Raw genomic sequence first — 14850 nt, 5'->3', positions numbered from 1 at the left:
ATCGAAAAATCCCTTTTTAGTGTATATTCTGTTGACGTAACCTATTAAAACGCAATAAAAACGCAAAAACCGCATGTAAAATAGTATAATAAAAGCCGAGTTCTTCACAGTAAGCCTTAATCCTGTCCCTTTCCCCGCAAGGAAATATCGAAAAATCCCTTTTTAGTGTATATTCTGTTGACGTAACCTATTAAAACGCAATCAAAAATCGCATGTAAAATAGTATAAATAGAAGCCGAGTTCTTCACAGTAAGCCTTAATCCTGTCCCTCTCCCCGCAAGGAAATATCGAAAAATCCTTTTTAGTGTATATTCTGTTGACGTAACCTATTAAAACGCAATCAAAAACGCATCTAAAATAGTATAATAAAAGCAGAGTTCTTCACAGTAAGCCTTAATCCTGTCCCTCTCCCCGCTGGGAAATATCGAAAAATCCCTTTTTAGTGTATATTCTGTTGACGTAACCTATTAAAACGCAATTAAAAACGCAAAAAACCGCATCTAAAATAGTATAATAGAAGCCAAGTTCTTCACGGTAAGCCATAATCCTGTCCATCTCCCCCCAGTGGGGGGAATTTCGACATGTATATTATATAAAAACACGTGTGTATTCGAATGCAACATTGTGCCAAAATTTCAAAGGAATTGGTAGGAACAAACGAACGTTATATTTTATTTATATAGATAGATAGCAAATGATCTGCTTTAGTCCATTCTCACAGAAGAGCAAACTTAGGTCGTCGGAAGTTAGCGCCATCTGTTGGACATAAAAGCCTTAATCCATATATAAATATATTTTTGAAAGGGGGGAAATGGTGGTCTTCACATGTGCCAGAAACCTTCGTGGGAGTGTATTAAACAACTTTCCGAAATTTCATGGCAATCGGATAAATGGTGTGGTAGTGCATGAAGGACAAACACACACACACACACACACACACATTCATTTTTATATATATAGATTCCATCCAGTTCATACCCTGCCATTTTCTTTGTAATTTATTTATTCTTTAGTCTTGTCACTTTTAAGTTCGTCTTTGTGTATTTTTTATTGTAATATTTATTTTAAAAACGGGCTTTTTTTTAAATTATTGTTTTATTAAAAGTATTATACTTCACTGTAAATGGAGCATAAAGAAATATCATTTAATTATCAGTACATGCAAGTCTCAAAGTATCTTACAATAAACAGAGACTTTACTGTACATGAAAATAAAACACAATCAAACCTCGGTTTTTGAACTTAATTTATTCCTAAAAGTTGTTCGAAAACTGATTTGTTCTCAAACTGAAACAAATTTTCCCAAAAGGAACAATACAAAATGGATCAATCCATTCCTGACTCCGAAACAAAGCCTTTTTTTAACCTTTCTGGATGGATTTCATGCATAAAAATGCTTATAAATGTAATATAATATTATCTATATCCAAATCCATTTTATACATGTATTAAAAGCAAAATGTTCTGTCACCTCAAACTGAAACAGAAACCATCACTTTACAAAAATTGCTGTAGAAACTTGACTCTGCCTGGATGAAATATAACCAAATCAAACAAGACAGACAAGTATTTTATCCACATTTTATGAAATATGTTTAAATTGCTTTGATTTTATTTTTAATTTTGGTGTAAAAACCAGAGTTTTAATTATTACTTTAAGTGTTAATTAACTGGCTACCTAGTATTAATAAATATTATAATACATATTATATTATATTAATACATTTTTCTTATTTAATTTCAGTTAAAAAAACTTTTAAACGCAAATTTGAGGATGTCATTTATATTATTCGCATGTCAATTAATGTGGTTTTTATTAATTAATTTGATTTAAATTCAACTGCAACGCGTACCAAAAAATGGTATAGTATCTTACCCACATGCGCATCAAAATCTAATTTAATTAAAATCATCACCGATGATTCATGTTGCAACATCTAATGACACAAGGCAATCTCGCTGCCACTAACTTCTTAATCAGTAGTTCCATTGTTGATTGGTCAGGCCATTGACTTTCTTTAACACAGGAAATATATGAAGCTGACCACCCGTGTCTCTCTAATCAGTGGCTGACTCTTGCCAAGTAGCTTGTTAGACAACAGAGTTATCATATAGAAACTGGGTCAAATATGGTATTCAAAATTTTGTTTGAAACCTGAGATTTGACTAATTGAATCTAACTAATGACATTCTCTAAAAGTTTATTGAAAATTTCACTAGCAAATTTCAAATATCCAGTATCAAATGAATACTGACTGTTATAAACAAGAAATCTGCTAGAGAAATTTTCAAATGCCAAGCAAAGAGCTGGTTCTTTGTTGAACTATAAGGCTAAATAATTACTAAGCAGTTTAGCAGAGGCAAGTCACCAGACCACCATCTCTTCTTAAATATAATACAGTGGAACCTCGGTATACGATCTTAATCCGATGTTTGAACTTATACCGAATAGGACGTATACCAAACCAACCTTTCCCATAAGAAGTAATGTAAAAATGATTAATCTGTTATCAAGAGGGTTTTTTTTTACATGAGATGATATATTAATGGGGTGTAAAATAATCTAAACACCATTTGAGCACATTAATACAAAAATAAATTTTATTAGAGATTTTTAAAGTTATTATATTATTTAAATCATTAAATCAAAATCAAATCAAACTCTCCTTAATACTAATAATCTGTTTAGAAACTGATTAAACCCCTTTTGCAACGTTAGCAGATTTAATAATGTCTTTATTTTTCATGACTGTCGATATCGTCATTCTCAAAATACGGTATGCAACAGCTAAATCTCGAACACCCGTGCCACCTTCATATTTTCTCAACAATCTCTTTTTTCAGTTCCATTGTGATTCTAGTCATTTTTTTAGTTTTCTGCTGCTTTTCATTTGCCTTTTTGCAATTCATGATTAATAAAAATAATAAGATTTTACTTACAAATTAAAATCAGAAGAAATTTAACAAAGTTATAAACTGTGGGACCGTGAATGTCTAGCCTGGTCTAGTACACAGATAGTGCTACTTGTTCGTAGATGGCGCATATAATTGAATTAAGTCGTATACCAAAATCTGTTTCATCGAAACAGGACGTATTCCGAATTGGACATATTCTAAAGCAGACATATACAGAGGTTCCACTGTAGCTATAAACAAGTAAAACAGCAAAACCATTTTTGGGACAAGACTATGTCTCAGAGACACAGGGCTTGACTGTGCACAGTTTTCTAAGGAAAAGAGAAAAAGGAACACTCTCCAACGAGAAAAGGCCAACACCAGTACTCGAGGTCCTGGCGTAAATTACAGCAAGCTTCGTTGCCGCCGTGGTACAATGGATTGCATTGTCATGGACTTGTTCTTGGCTATGGTAAGTGGGATCACTTTGACGCTCACAGCGGGTCTCACTCTCATTCTCCAAGCTTCTTTGGTATCGGTGGTTTTGAGTGCGATCGTTCAAACTACGCCGGCCTCGGTGACAGACACGAGGCATTTTTGGTGAAATTAATGGGTTAAAGGAATCTGAATGAGGTGTCAGCAACACAAGAAAATCAAAATGACAAGAGCAAGATAATATACGTGTAACGCTTGTCACACATTTGTCAAAATTAGATTTCACAATGTTTACGTTTTGAACTTATCAACAAGTAACGCATACGCAAATCTCTCTCACCTGTTTGTAGAAACTGTGTCACCATTTTGTATTTTATCTTGACCTGGTTCTTGGTCCCCTGACTACCTACAAGTCTTTTTTTTTTTTATATGCTTATGATTTGGGCACCAAATACTCTGTGCCAAATTGCAATTCCGGACATGTATTCCTTCATACCTCTAAGATATCTAGCCGTCGACAGCTGCGTGATTTTATAGACGAGACAGTCTTGTCAATAAAATAATTTAATTTTAGAATGTTCTGGAAAAAATTAGCCCAGAGGGAGATTTGAACCCACAACTTCTTATTATGCAGACACATTGTCAGTTAGGTTACCCAGACCACCATCCAATCTTCACTTCCAGAGAAATTTTCAAGAATCTTCTAATTAATGAAATCATTATTGTGGAATGACAACTGGTTATTCATCCATTTTTCAAACTTTTAAAAATTAAAAGCAATTCAAACTCAATTAATTTCATACAATTTTCATTACTATTATTAAAATGTAGTGATGCTGTAAATGTAATTTTGTTTTACTGGAATTATATTGGATTACAGGATTATGCTAATTTATGCATTTATATTTTACATTCAATAAATATTAATTTCCATATAACTTAAATTACACTTAAATATATATATATTATTCAGTTTTTAAGATAAATGTAATTCAAACTTTTGCTGACTTTAAAGCATGTGCTCATTTTATGTTTCATATTTTATTAAATTAAATGATGTAACATTTATGTTACAACTATTTAGATATGGAATATAGATTTTTGACAATTAAAGTCTAAATTATATTATAATTTAATTTTAAAGAAATATCCTTACCGCTTTTGATTTGTCATTTGGGATCGGAATGGCATCTTGAATGCCTTTTGTCTGCCTCAAATGATCCAAATATTGTCGAACTTTCTTTGCATGATTTTTTCCCTCGTAATGTGCACTAGCCTGCAAACTTCCGTTCAGTTTCGCACAACACAGTTCACAATAAAGAGGTTTTGTCATATCTGAAGGAACTTTCAATTCGTCTAACTTTTGATTATTGGTTAACAAACTATTGCATGACTCATTTATAGTTCCAGTATCGTTCTGAATGTTTAAAGGATTTGAGTCACTTCCCATTTTGTTAATGTTGTCGATTTTTTTCGTTTTCTTGAGTGCTCTTCTTCGAAAACGATTATTTGGAGGAAAGACATAGGGTGCACAAGAATCGTGATACATATCTTTCACCCTCATTTCCTGTAATCCCGGAGGGAACACGGATGGGGCATAAATTAATGGAGTAGGCAACAAATTTGGTTGTGCTGCGAGTGTAGATCCAAACATCTTGATTTAAAATATCTAGAAGTCGGTAAAAAAACTTTATTAAAATTTATCAGAATTATTATTCGGTTTTCATTACACTTTTCTTTCTCAAACTATAAACTATGACAAAAAAGAAAAAAAATTATTTGTAATTTTTACTATTATTATAAATAAAATTTTTGTTTTCATTCGATATTTGCTATACATCAATTCAAATTGCTGATTAATCATGAAATTAATATTGATCAATGCCGACTTAATGCTGATTAGTGCTAATTAATTTAGAAAAGACAGATTTTATTGATGCATATTGTATAAAGTGGAAACATTCAAGTAGCAGAAAGAAGCATATTTCTTTACTTCTGTACTGTCTATTTACTTTTTTAATTCTGTTTAGTGTTCTGTTTTATTGTATTCTATAAAAATTGATAAATTTGACACTTATAAATTAATTTCCATATTTAGTATATTCATATCCAGATATTTACTTCAATTATTAATTAACGATAATCTAAAACTGCTGTGGATGTATGTATGTTCATTATTAATACACATTGTTGTGATATAATGCAATGTGATAAATATATTTTCAAATAGACATAACACGTCCATTGTGAACAAACTGCAACTCACGAGCCACATCTGGCTCCCATATATTTATTATAATTATATATATGAAATACACATTCATTACATAAAATACAATTTCAATAGATAATGCAGCCCTTGTATTTCTGATAGGCAATATATGGCTGTTGTTGTAACAAGGTTTGGCCAGCCGTGCAATAGATGGACAGCAGGCTGAATCTTGCCCAAGCACAAGTGACATAATACAATTATTAAATTTTTACTGTTCTTAAGATAAAATAAATATTGATTTCTTTTTAATTTAACACTATTTTTGAATAATTTTTTTTTTTAGCAATTTAAACTCAATTTGTGAAATCATTGATTCAAACAACAGATGATAGTATAAACAGAATTAATTCAACCATGCCATCAGAAGTATAATACAATATTATAAATGAATTATAGACAACTATGGACCAATAGTCACAACTTGATTAAATGACTTTTTTCAAATATCTGTTAACAAGAATAAATAACTTTATACTGAAATATAATAATATCCCCATCAGTATGGCTTTAAAAAAGTCTCAAACCATAGACACAGTTGCTCGCTATAAGCATAAAATAACAACCGATTTGGATAAATCTAATATTGTAGCATCTGTTTTTATTGACTTATCTAAATCCTTTTATACTATTGAGCAGGATGAACTGAATTTCATGTATAGAACACTCAAGGGAAACCACACCTGATTATATAATTAATAAATTACAAATTCGGTTAAATAACTTTGTTCAATGATGACACGTGTTATTATTGACCAGTTCATCATTTATATTTGCAGCAAGAAATGAACGCTATCAAACTAAATTATGTTTAATTAAAACAAAATATCAACAGCTGTTTAAACACAAGAATTTGAATTAATAAAAATTTTTCTGTATGCATCCTGCATCATATAATAAACAAGTTAGAAAACCAATGTAATATCAGGAATAGTAATATCTACATACTACATATAAAAGTACTTTCTACACGACAAATTTTTCCCATATGACAGGTAATATATTACTGGAACCAAATAGATGATAAATTAAAAGTACTAAGACAATTTAAAAATGCTATTAATAAAGTTTTTCTGTTGTCTAAACTTAAAAAAAATGGGAAGGAAAACAAAAAGGAAAAAAGAAAAGAAGAATAAACAAAAGAATATAAAATTAGTAAATTAGTAGATAGTTATGTAACATTTACATCAAATAAAATAACATAATCTAAGTTTAAAAGTAATGACTGAAACTGGACGAAACAAATACACAAGCACTGCTCAAAAAGTCAGCAGAGAACGAACAGTACATAAGACCATGAAAAACATTTTTTCTTGTGTACATTCTTATGTACTGTTTGTTCTTTGCTGGATTTTTGAGTATGAAGTGATTGTGTAGTACTTGATGTAAATCTATTGTTCTACTTCTAACTGTATTCTTTTCCTTTCTTTCTATTGACTGTTCTTATTTCACATTACAAAGTACAACTAAAAGAAAAAAAAAAGCTACTGACTATGATGTCCCTCAGTCCTGAAATAAAAAAATAAAAACAAAGTTCAGCAGCTGTACTTTATTTCTGAATCTTAATGAGAAAAAAAATTGAATCAATAGAAGATGAGATATAACCTTATAATTAAATAACACAATAGTTCTATATCTCTTAAGTAATATTTTAGTATCCATTGTAGAACTAAAGATATATCACATTCCTATCTGATACTTATCATTTAGTATTTCCTAAATTACTAAAATTAGTATTTTTGCTTTGTCATTGATCTGTAGAAAATTTCTATTATGTAACTTAACTGCACATGTAGACAACACCTGTGACCATTTGGTAATGCTTCTGAAGGAGTGCCAGAGTGAAGGAGGAGATGATTGCTCTCTTTTGAAAAATTTCTGTCAAGACTATGCATGTGATTAGTTGTGTATTTTTTTTTATGTTAAGTTCTTTGTTTTACACATACAAAAGAGCAATGAATATTGCCTATAAATCATTATTCAGTTCTATAACAAACATTCTCAATAAATCTGTGTCCTAATCATCGTAACTAAACTGAAGAACAAGATTAAACATGTCAGGCTCTGACCTCTTAGAGGGCTTCCGAACAAGGTCAATACTGACCCCTTAGAGCATGGATGTCAATCTTTTTCTATGTAAGGGCTGCATTTCAAGACTTTTGAATTGATGTGGGCCGCATACAAGAGAAAAGAGAGAAAAATGTCGGTAAATCACAATTATTTATTCATATATAATTATAAATTACCATAGGTATACTTAATTTAGTTTCTGAAACTGATGTAAACGTAATATATCGGAAATATTTGGTTAAATATTAGTCACTGCTAGTTTTAAATTAGTTTCGATGTGTCTGTTAGCCGGTTTCTTGTTTTAATTTTTACTAAATTCATTGTGAAAAAACTATTCACATACATAAGTTGTAAAAAATAACATTTTAATTTTTGCCACATACTTCCTTAAGCTGGGAAATTGATATATTTATTCATATTTTATGTGAGGTGGGCAGCAAAAAATATTACTGCAAGCTGCATGTAGGGCAGCGGGTTGCCCATCCCTGCCCTAGAGGTTGACAAAAGTTTGAAAGTGTGTCTATGAGCAAATTAGATATATATGCATGTTCAGTACAATATGTATTTTAATATTGTTTAAGTGATTATATTTACTAAACAGTTAAAAAGTTTTGGAAACATTTTCACTATCATTCTCAAAACATTACAGATATAAAAATTTATTAAAAGTATACATACAAGGTGTGGCAGAAAAGTAATGAGACAAAATTGTTGCAAAAAAAAAAAAAGTTAATTTTAGTTTTATACATTTATTTTAGTTTTTTACATATATTATTGTAGGTCAAACTCATGGGTCCACCAAGCTTAACACAAAATTTGATGGCATACCATTGCTCCAAATTTTGCTATTCCATTTTCCGTAACGCAATACAAAAAACAATACTTACTTATCACACTCTCTAGGATCACGTAGTTACTGCACGAGGTTGAAACTGTTACCGAGCGTCTAGGAGGGACTGACGTACAAGCTGCACGAAAGGGAAGGTCTGCAGGTTGCCAGATTGCTCAGTGATGCAAATCTCATTACTTTTCTGCCACACCTTATATAACTATAATATGTTATCATTCGAGACACGAATGAATTGAGATTCTTAGTAAAAGAATGCAGTTATTAACAAACAAGGCAGCTTCCAAAGGACACATTTCATAAACTGCATGATAAAAATCATTTAGGACTTATTTTTCAGATTTATAATTCTACTTAGACCCAGATTTCTCTTAATTATTATTCTTAGCTTATTTTTTCATTGTATCGTAAATTATATCGACAAATTTCAAATGATAATGACCTTTAAAAAACTTTTGTAAGCCTCAAAGTATATAACAAAAAATAAACACAGCAAGGAAAGGAATTAAGTAATGAGGAAATAAATAATTTGTTTAATGACGACAAATGCTTTTGGTCATTTTAAATGACCTTCCTTAGGCAACCAAAATTCAAACAGAGACAGAATAGAGAAATTAAGAACATTCAAAATAAAAAAAAAAAAACACCAACGAAACAAATGTAACTTAAAAACTGTATACTTGTAATTAAATTTTAAACTGCAGAGTTCAATGCCCATTTTCAGGCATTAGAAATGGAAAAAATGTTCTTAGAGTTGATTCTTAGAGAAATGTTGGAGTTGATTTATATGATTTAGCATAAAATCATATAAAGAAATATTTATATAACATATATTATTAACATATACAATCACCCAATGTACTTGCAGAGCCAAATAATCTGCCAGATTTTTTTTATCGAGCTTTATTAAGGTTAATTATTAATCAGATACAAAGCAAGTATTCTAAATATAGCCCAATAAAAAAAATCTGGATAATCATTTTGAAGTTTTTTTCATTTGGATATGAATCATGTTTTCTTCAGAGATCAGTCTATCCTTGTCCCATTTAAACATAACAAGGACTATCCTTTATTTAAAATTTGGTTCTCAGCAGAACATACCAATTAACATCTGTAACTTACAGAGAATGGGTAAATAAACAAATACAAAATATGAACTGTTTGCATGTTAAAAAAAAATATTTGCATGGGATGGACAGGCAATCAAAGTAAATATCAGGAACTGTTGTTGCTTCCTTGGCAGGTGCATCTGCTCACTCGTTTCCTATTATGCCAATGTGCAATCAACCCATCTGAATTTAATGTTTATTGCAAAGTTTTTAATCATGTTCTTAATCTTGAAAGGTTATGTAGTTCTAGTCAATATATTCTTAGTGCACGTCAATGGCACTACGACTATTGGTATTATTAATATTTTCACCTGTAGCATTCAGCATTGACCACTGACTTCAGATATAGCTAGCATTTCCACTTGAAAAACAGCATTTGTCTATTCTGTATTTACAGCTTGAATTTCATTATTATTTTTTTGTATACTACATAGGCAGCCCCACTCTACCATTGATTTTCAAACCATCGATGTACGTACATCTGTATGAATTGTGTATCAATCATCAGCTAAAACAAGCTTTACACTTGCCCTTTTGTTACACCTAGGCAGCTCTGAAGCTATTGGTTTGATTTTATACCCAGCTGCAGTGTAATGTTCCTTGCCAATGGTTATGGTACTTCCTTTTCTTAAAAGTTGCATAGTTGCTTTTTCTTCAAACACGACGTCATTGTGTTCTTGCTGTACCTGCAATTACCAGAAGGGCCTCTATAGAGACCCCATCCCGAATGCCTTAGTTATGCATAAAACAGCATTCCTTTGCATGTTGTACAACTGCTTTCTGATGGTTCCCTTTTAGGTGGCGTGACACAAGGCTGCTGCTGCCATATTGTTATCTTCAGCACCAGAATGCCATTAAACAGTCAAACCCAGTTATAACAAGCATAAGGGGTCCGGCAAGATTTCCTCATTATAACCATTACATCTGTGAAGAGCAGTGAGATAACTAGGGGGAGAATGGGCAGCTGCTTTGGGCTCAAACATGTAGGAGGCTTACATTATACAGGCAGTCCTCTACTTACGAACATTCAACTTATGAACTTTCGAAGTTACGAACAAAGCCGACAGATGGCAGGTTAACATGGGCATGAGTAAAGTACCTAGATATCAGAGTAGCGACACACGAGTCATTGTCGCTATGTTCTGTCGAATGTCATCACGTGGTCTATGGGTTTACATTAAGAAATGACGACTTCTTTTTGTTTAATAAAGCATTTTTACGAATAAAATGCTTTATTAAACTAAAAAGTTAATAAAACAAGTAGAAAACACAAAAGAAAAACTGTACTTTCAAGTGTTGTCAAGTATAACTTCATCAGGAAGATGGCTTCTACAACTGAATACAATTATTCAGAAAAAAAATTTATAAAAAATGGCAGAAAATTTCTATATTTTGTAGAATAAAATAATTAATATATAAAATGAATTTTAATATTTGTGATTTTGTAATCTCAAGCAATGTTTTACCTCTACGTAATCACATTCAATTAAAGAAGCCATCTTTCTGGAGGTTATATGACATTATACTTAAATGCTCAAAGTATGACCTGTTTTTCGTATTTGCTATTTCAAATCGTATTAACTCCTATAAATCATTTTCTTTGACAAAATAAAATAACAGCTTTTTATGATACCAAAAATAATCTGAACATTACAAGATATTGAGTGTTTCTACCTTATAATAAAAATAACAATTAAATATAAACAACACTACATGTCAAATACAAAAGCTTAGCCACACAACTGTCTATCTGCATTATGGAAAAGGATTTATTTTACAAGTACTTTTCAGGCAATATCATTCACAGAGAACAACATTTGAACTCTGAACATTTTTTTCAAAATTATTTCTTGTGCACAAGCATGAAACTTAAATGACATACATAAAAATTACAAAATTATACAGTATTACAAAAAACAACCATGATATACAAAGGACTAACACTAATAAAAGTTACTGAACTAAAATACAAAAATACATAGCAGCACTGTTGACGATACAAGATGTTTTATCACAAATATCTTGCTCTAAAAAAATTATGCCACAAACCCATTCAATACATCTCAACCTACTGCAATTGTATTGGCTGAATAGACGAGGGAAAATAGATGACAAATCATAAAAATAGCTAAATCATGAAAGAATTTTACTTTTTTTACAACACTAACAAGTTAAATTCCTTGATGTTAATCTTTATATGCCTTGGTATACAATATAAAGATTGACACCAAAATAGCTCCGTATATTAAGAGTTTTAGTCATCAATGGTATCAAATCCCGGCAAATCATAATCTTAAGTTACATTTCAGGTTTGATACCATATGTTAATGAATGATATGACTAAATAAATTATTGCAATCATCTAATGTTAGGTTTTGTCTGTTTTTATGTTTAATTGTATAATCAATTTCCAAATAAAGCAGTTTTATTGATGTGGATGTATAATATCACCAATTTATAAATCAATAAATAAAATAATTTTAAAAATAACTAATGTTCAATCAGTTTTAGACCTTATTTTCACTGACTCTAAAACACGTTCCCAGTTGGATTGTAAATGATATGGTGTATCTTATCTAATGAATTTATCGAAATGGCAAGTATTTTATCCAGGTGACTCAAAGCAAATGCAGGGTAAAACAACTAACAGCCTGCACAAATGCCAAGCAGTCAAGAAGTATTCCCTCAACCACTAATAATGGGTACATTCTGGTATGCATCAGTCTCGGCCACAACCGATGTACAGGTGAACAGTTTAATAAGCTTTTACTGGAATGTCTGGCAATCAAACAAGATGGCAGAAGCAAACAGTGCTACATTGGTATTTGCAAACTTATTTTGTCAAAATAACTTTGAGATAATACTGATGGGTAGCAAAAATGGTGTTAATATTATAACCACGGTTGGTTGGTTGGTGACGGTGACACAAGGGTCTAGGCAGGCCACAGAGTGCCAGGTCTTTTAGGCTGTAACATGTACGTTCTACAGTTCTGTATATAGATTTATTGCCTTCAGATATACCACAGTAGGTTGAATTTGTCCATCATTATCTAGTATATTCCATAGAGCTCGGTCTTCCAAAGACGTACGTCTAGTGTTGCCACCTTTACAACATTGCTGACCCGGATGGCAGGTCAGGTTTGTTCAAACAGAAGTTCCTGACACATGCACAATGTAATTTTACAATGCGAAGAATAGCGTGCATGCCGGTTCTAAATCAGTTACAGGGACTAGGGACATCCATAGGAGTAACGTGTGTCACCTAACTTAAGAAAGAAAGAGCAGCTAATTTAGCTTCATAGAAAAATCAAAAAAAAAGTCGACAGGATTTCTAAGAAATTCCCGGACAAAATTAATAGTTCACCCGGACAGTGAGTCAATTCCTGGACTGTCTGGGTGAAAACCAAACGTTTTAACCAAGGGCACATTATTAATATACATCAGATAGTAAGTGGAGTATGGCACGTCGAGCATATCGAACGGGTATCCTTTGTTAATAGATAGTTATAACCACAGAGACAGCAATACAACCGAAACCACACGAGTGAAACACGCATCGGTCGCCGATTGAATAACTCATTTATGAATATCCGAACACATTTAGTACATTGCAATTCACCAATGTACTATCTGACGCATACACAGATTACCTAATATCCAGATACACTAACAGTCTCAATAACAGATGCATAAATAGCAAATTAAACAAAGGAAGGAACTTTCACTGCAACACAGTTTTGGATTTTCGTTGAAAATTAACCTTTAATATTCAAAATTTTGTTAAAAATGGAGAGATTTACACGACAGACGATAGAGACTGTTCTAACAGAGACAAATTAATCAATTAATAATGAAATATGTTATATGAAATGTAAATTTTAACGCAGAGTATTCAAAGTGACAAATTTTATCAACAATTTCAGGGCTTGAAATTGGACAAAACATTTGAAAAATTCATTTATGTGTATGCAAATGGGCAACACTACAATGAACTTATGCAAATCAGAATTAAAATCTAAAATCATCTGAATTTTAAATTAACAAATGCAAGTTAATTACATCATAAAGATGAACTTTATTTATTTTTATTTTATAAATTTATTATATTTTAAATTTTAAAAGGTAGAAAAACTCATAAAAATGCATTTCATGACAAAATATTGAATTCATAAATCATCAACATCACTCATAATTATTTTATTACTCGTATTAACGTTTTCAGATAATTTAAATAAAAATTTTTATTTTTAAGTAATTTTTTTATTACTATTTTTATTTAATAATTAAATAATTTTTAATATAAAAGATTGAAATAATTCTAACCTGTAAATAGGGTTATTCTAGTGTTATATGAATAGCGAATATACCAGTGAATAACTTACTTTTATAATTTTTTAATGAAAAAATATTTATCGATTGCTAGAATATATAAATAAAAAAATATTAATTAATAAAAATAAAATTTGTTACCTACTTTTTTTTAGTAACTAACGAGTTCTCCTCCTTCAAAATTCTATTTTCTAACTACAGATGGTAGCACGTGTTATGTTTATATTCGCCTACTGTACGTATATTATTATAGAAATATATTTATTTTAAAATAAATAATAATATATTTTAAAAATTTTATTACTAAAATTTATTAAATATATGGAGAAGTATTTATTTCAAAGAATATCACTAAATCGTCTCTAAATTCAGAAATTAGATTTAAAATATGGCTCGGTAGACTTTTTTTTTTTTTTTTTTTTGGTAACTCTTTCCGCCCAGTGGGCACTAAGAGGGCCTCTTATAGCAAGCCCATTATGGGTTCGGCCAGGCCCACAATGGGGCGGCCGGGTGGTGAGGGACGGGGACCGACATATCCAGACGGACCACCCCCCGGAAAATTCCTGGGGATTTCTCAACCCGTCCGGATTTGATCCCGGGTCTCCCAGGGCGGTAGGCTGCTAACCTTGACCGCTCGGCCATTCGGCCGTCTGCTCGGTAGACGTTGAGATTAAAGAAAAATTTCCCTTGATTACTTTATTTTATTCATTTTAATAATTAATTAATAACGCAATGCCCAAGAATAGTTTTATTTAGTAATTCATTATTAAAACAAAAGTTGTATTTTTGCGGACTTTTTGCTCTGTGGGTACTAAGGACTTTTTAATCATACCGTCGAGTACTTAAAGAAGCCTGTAGGTAGAGCGGGCCTCTTTAACCTTCTGTTTTTTGAACAA

At 31.2% G+C, this 14850-nt stretch overlaps 1 protein-coding gene across 5 annotated transcripts in view; it reads right to left on the bottom strand.

Annotated features, from left to right (window-relative positions):
* Window positions 1-14147, bottom strand: part of LOC136976760 (zinc finger matrin-type protein 4-like) — a 41318-nt gene extending 27171 nt beyond the window's left edge. For 4 of the 5 annotated variants that reach the window (XM_067272138.1, XM_067272122.1, XM_067272145.1 and 1 more), the window contains exons 1-2: window positions 13949-14083; window positions 4487-4999 (exon numbers count right to left, since the gene is read on the bottom strand). In XM_067272138.1, the coding sequence (XP_067128239.1) occupies window positions 4487-4984 (498 nt within the window). In that variant the 5' untranslated portion in view covers window positions 4985-4999; window positions 13949-14083. The other variant, XM_067272131.1, reaches the window with a different exon arrangement.
* Between the last annotated feature and the right edge of the window lie 703 nt (window positions 14148-14850).

This window comes from Centruroides vittatus, unplaced genomic scaffold, assembly GCF_030686945.1.
Source record: "Centruroides vittatus isolate TY-2023 unplaced genomic scaffold, ASM3068694v2 contig_1112, whole genome shotgun sequence".
Taxonomy (NCBI): Eukaryota; Metazoa; Arthropoda; class Arachnida; order Scorpiones; family Buthidae; genus Centruroides; species Centruroides vittatus.
Note: the sequence above shows the minus strand (reverse complement) of the source record. Positions and strands in the feature narration are given on the sequence as shown.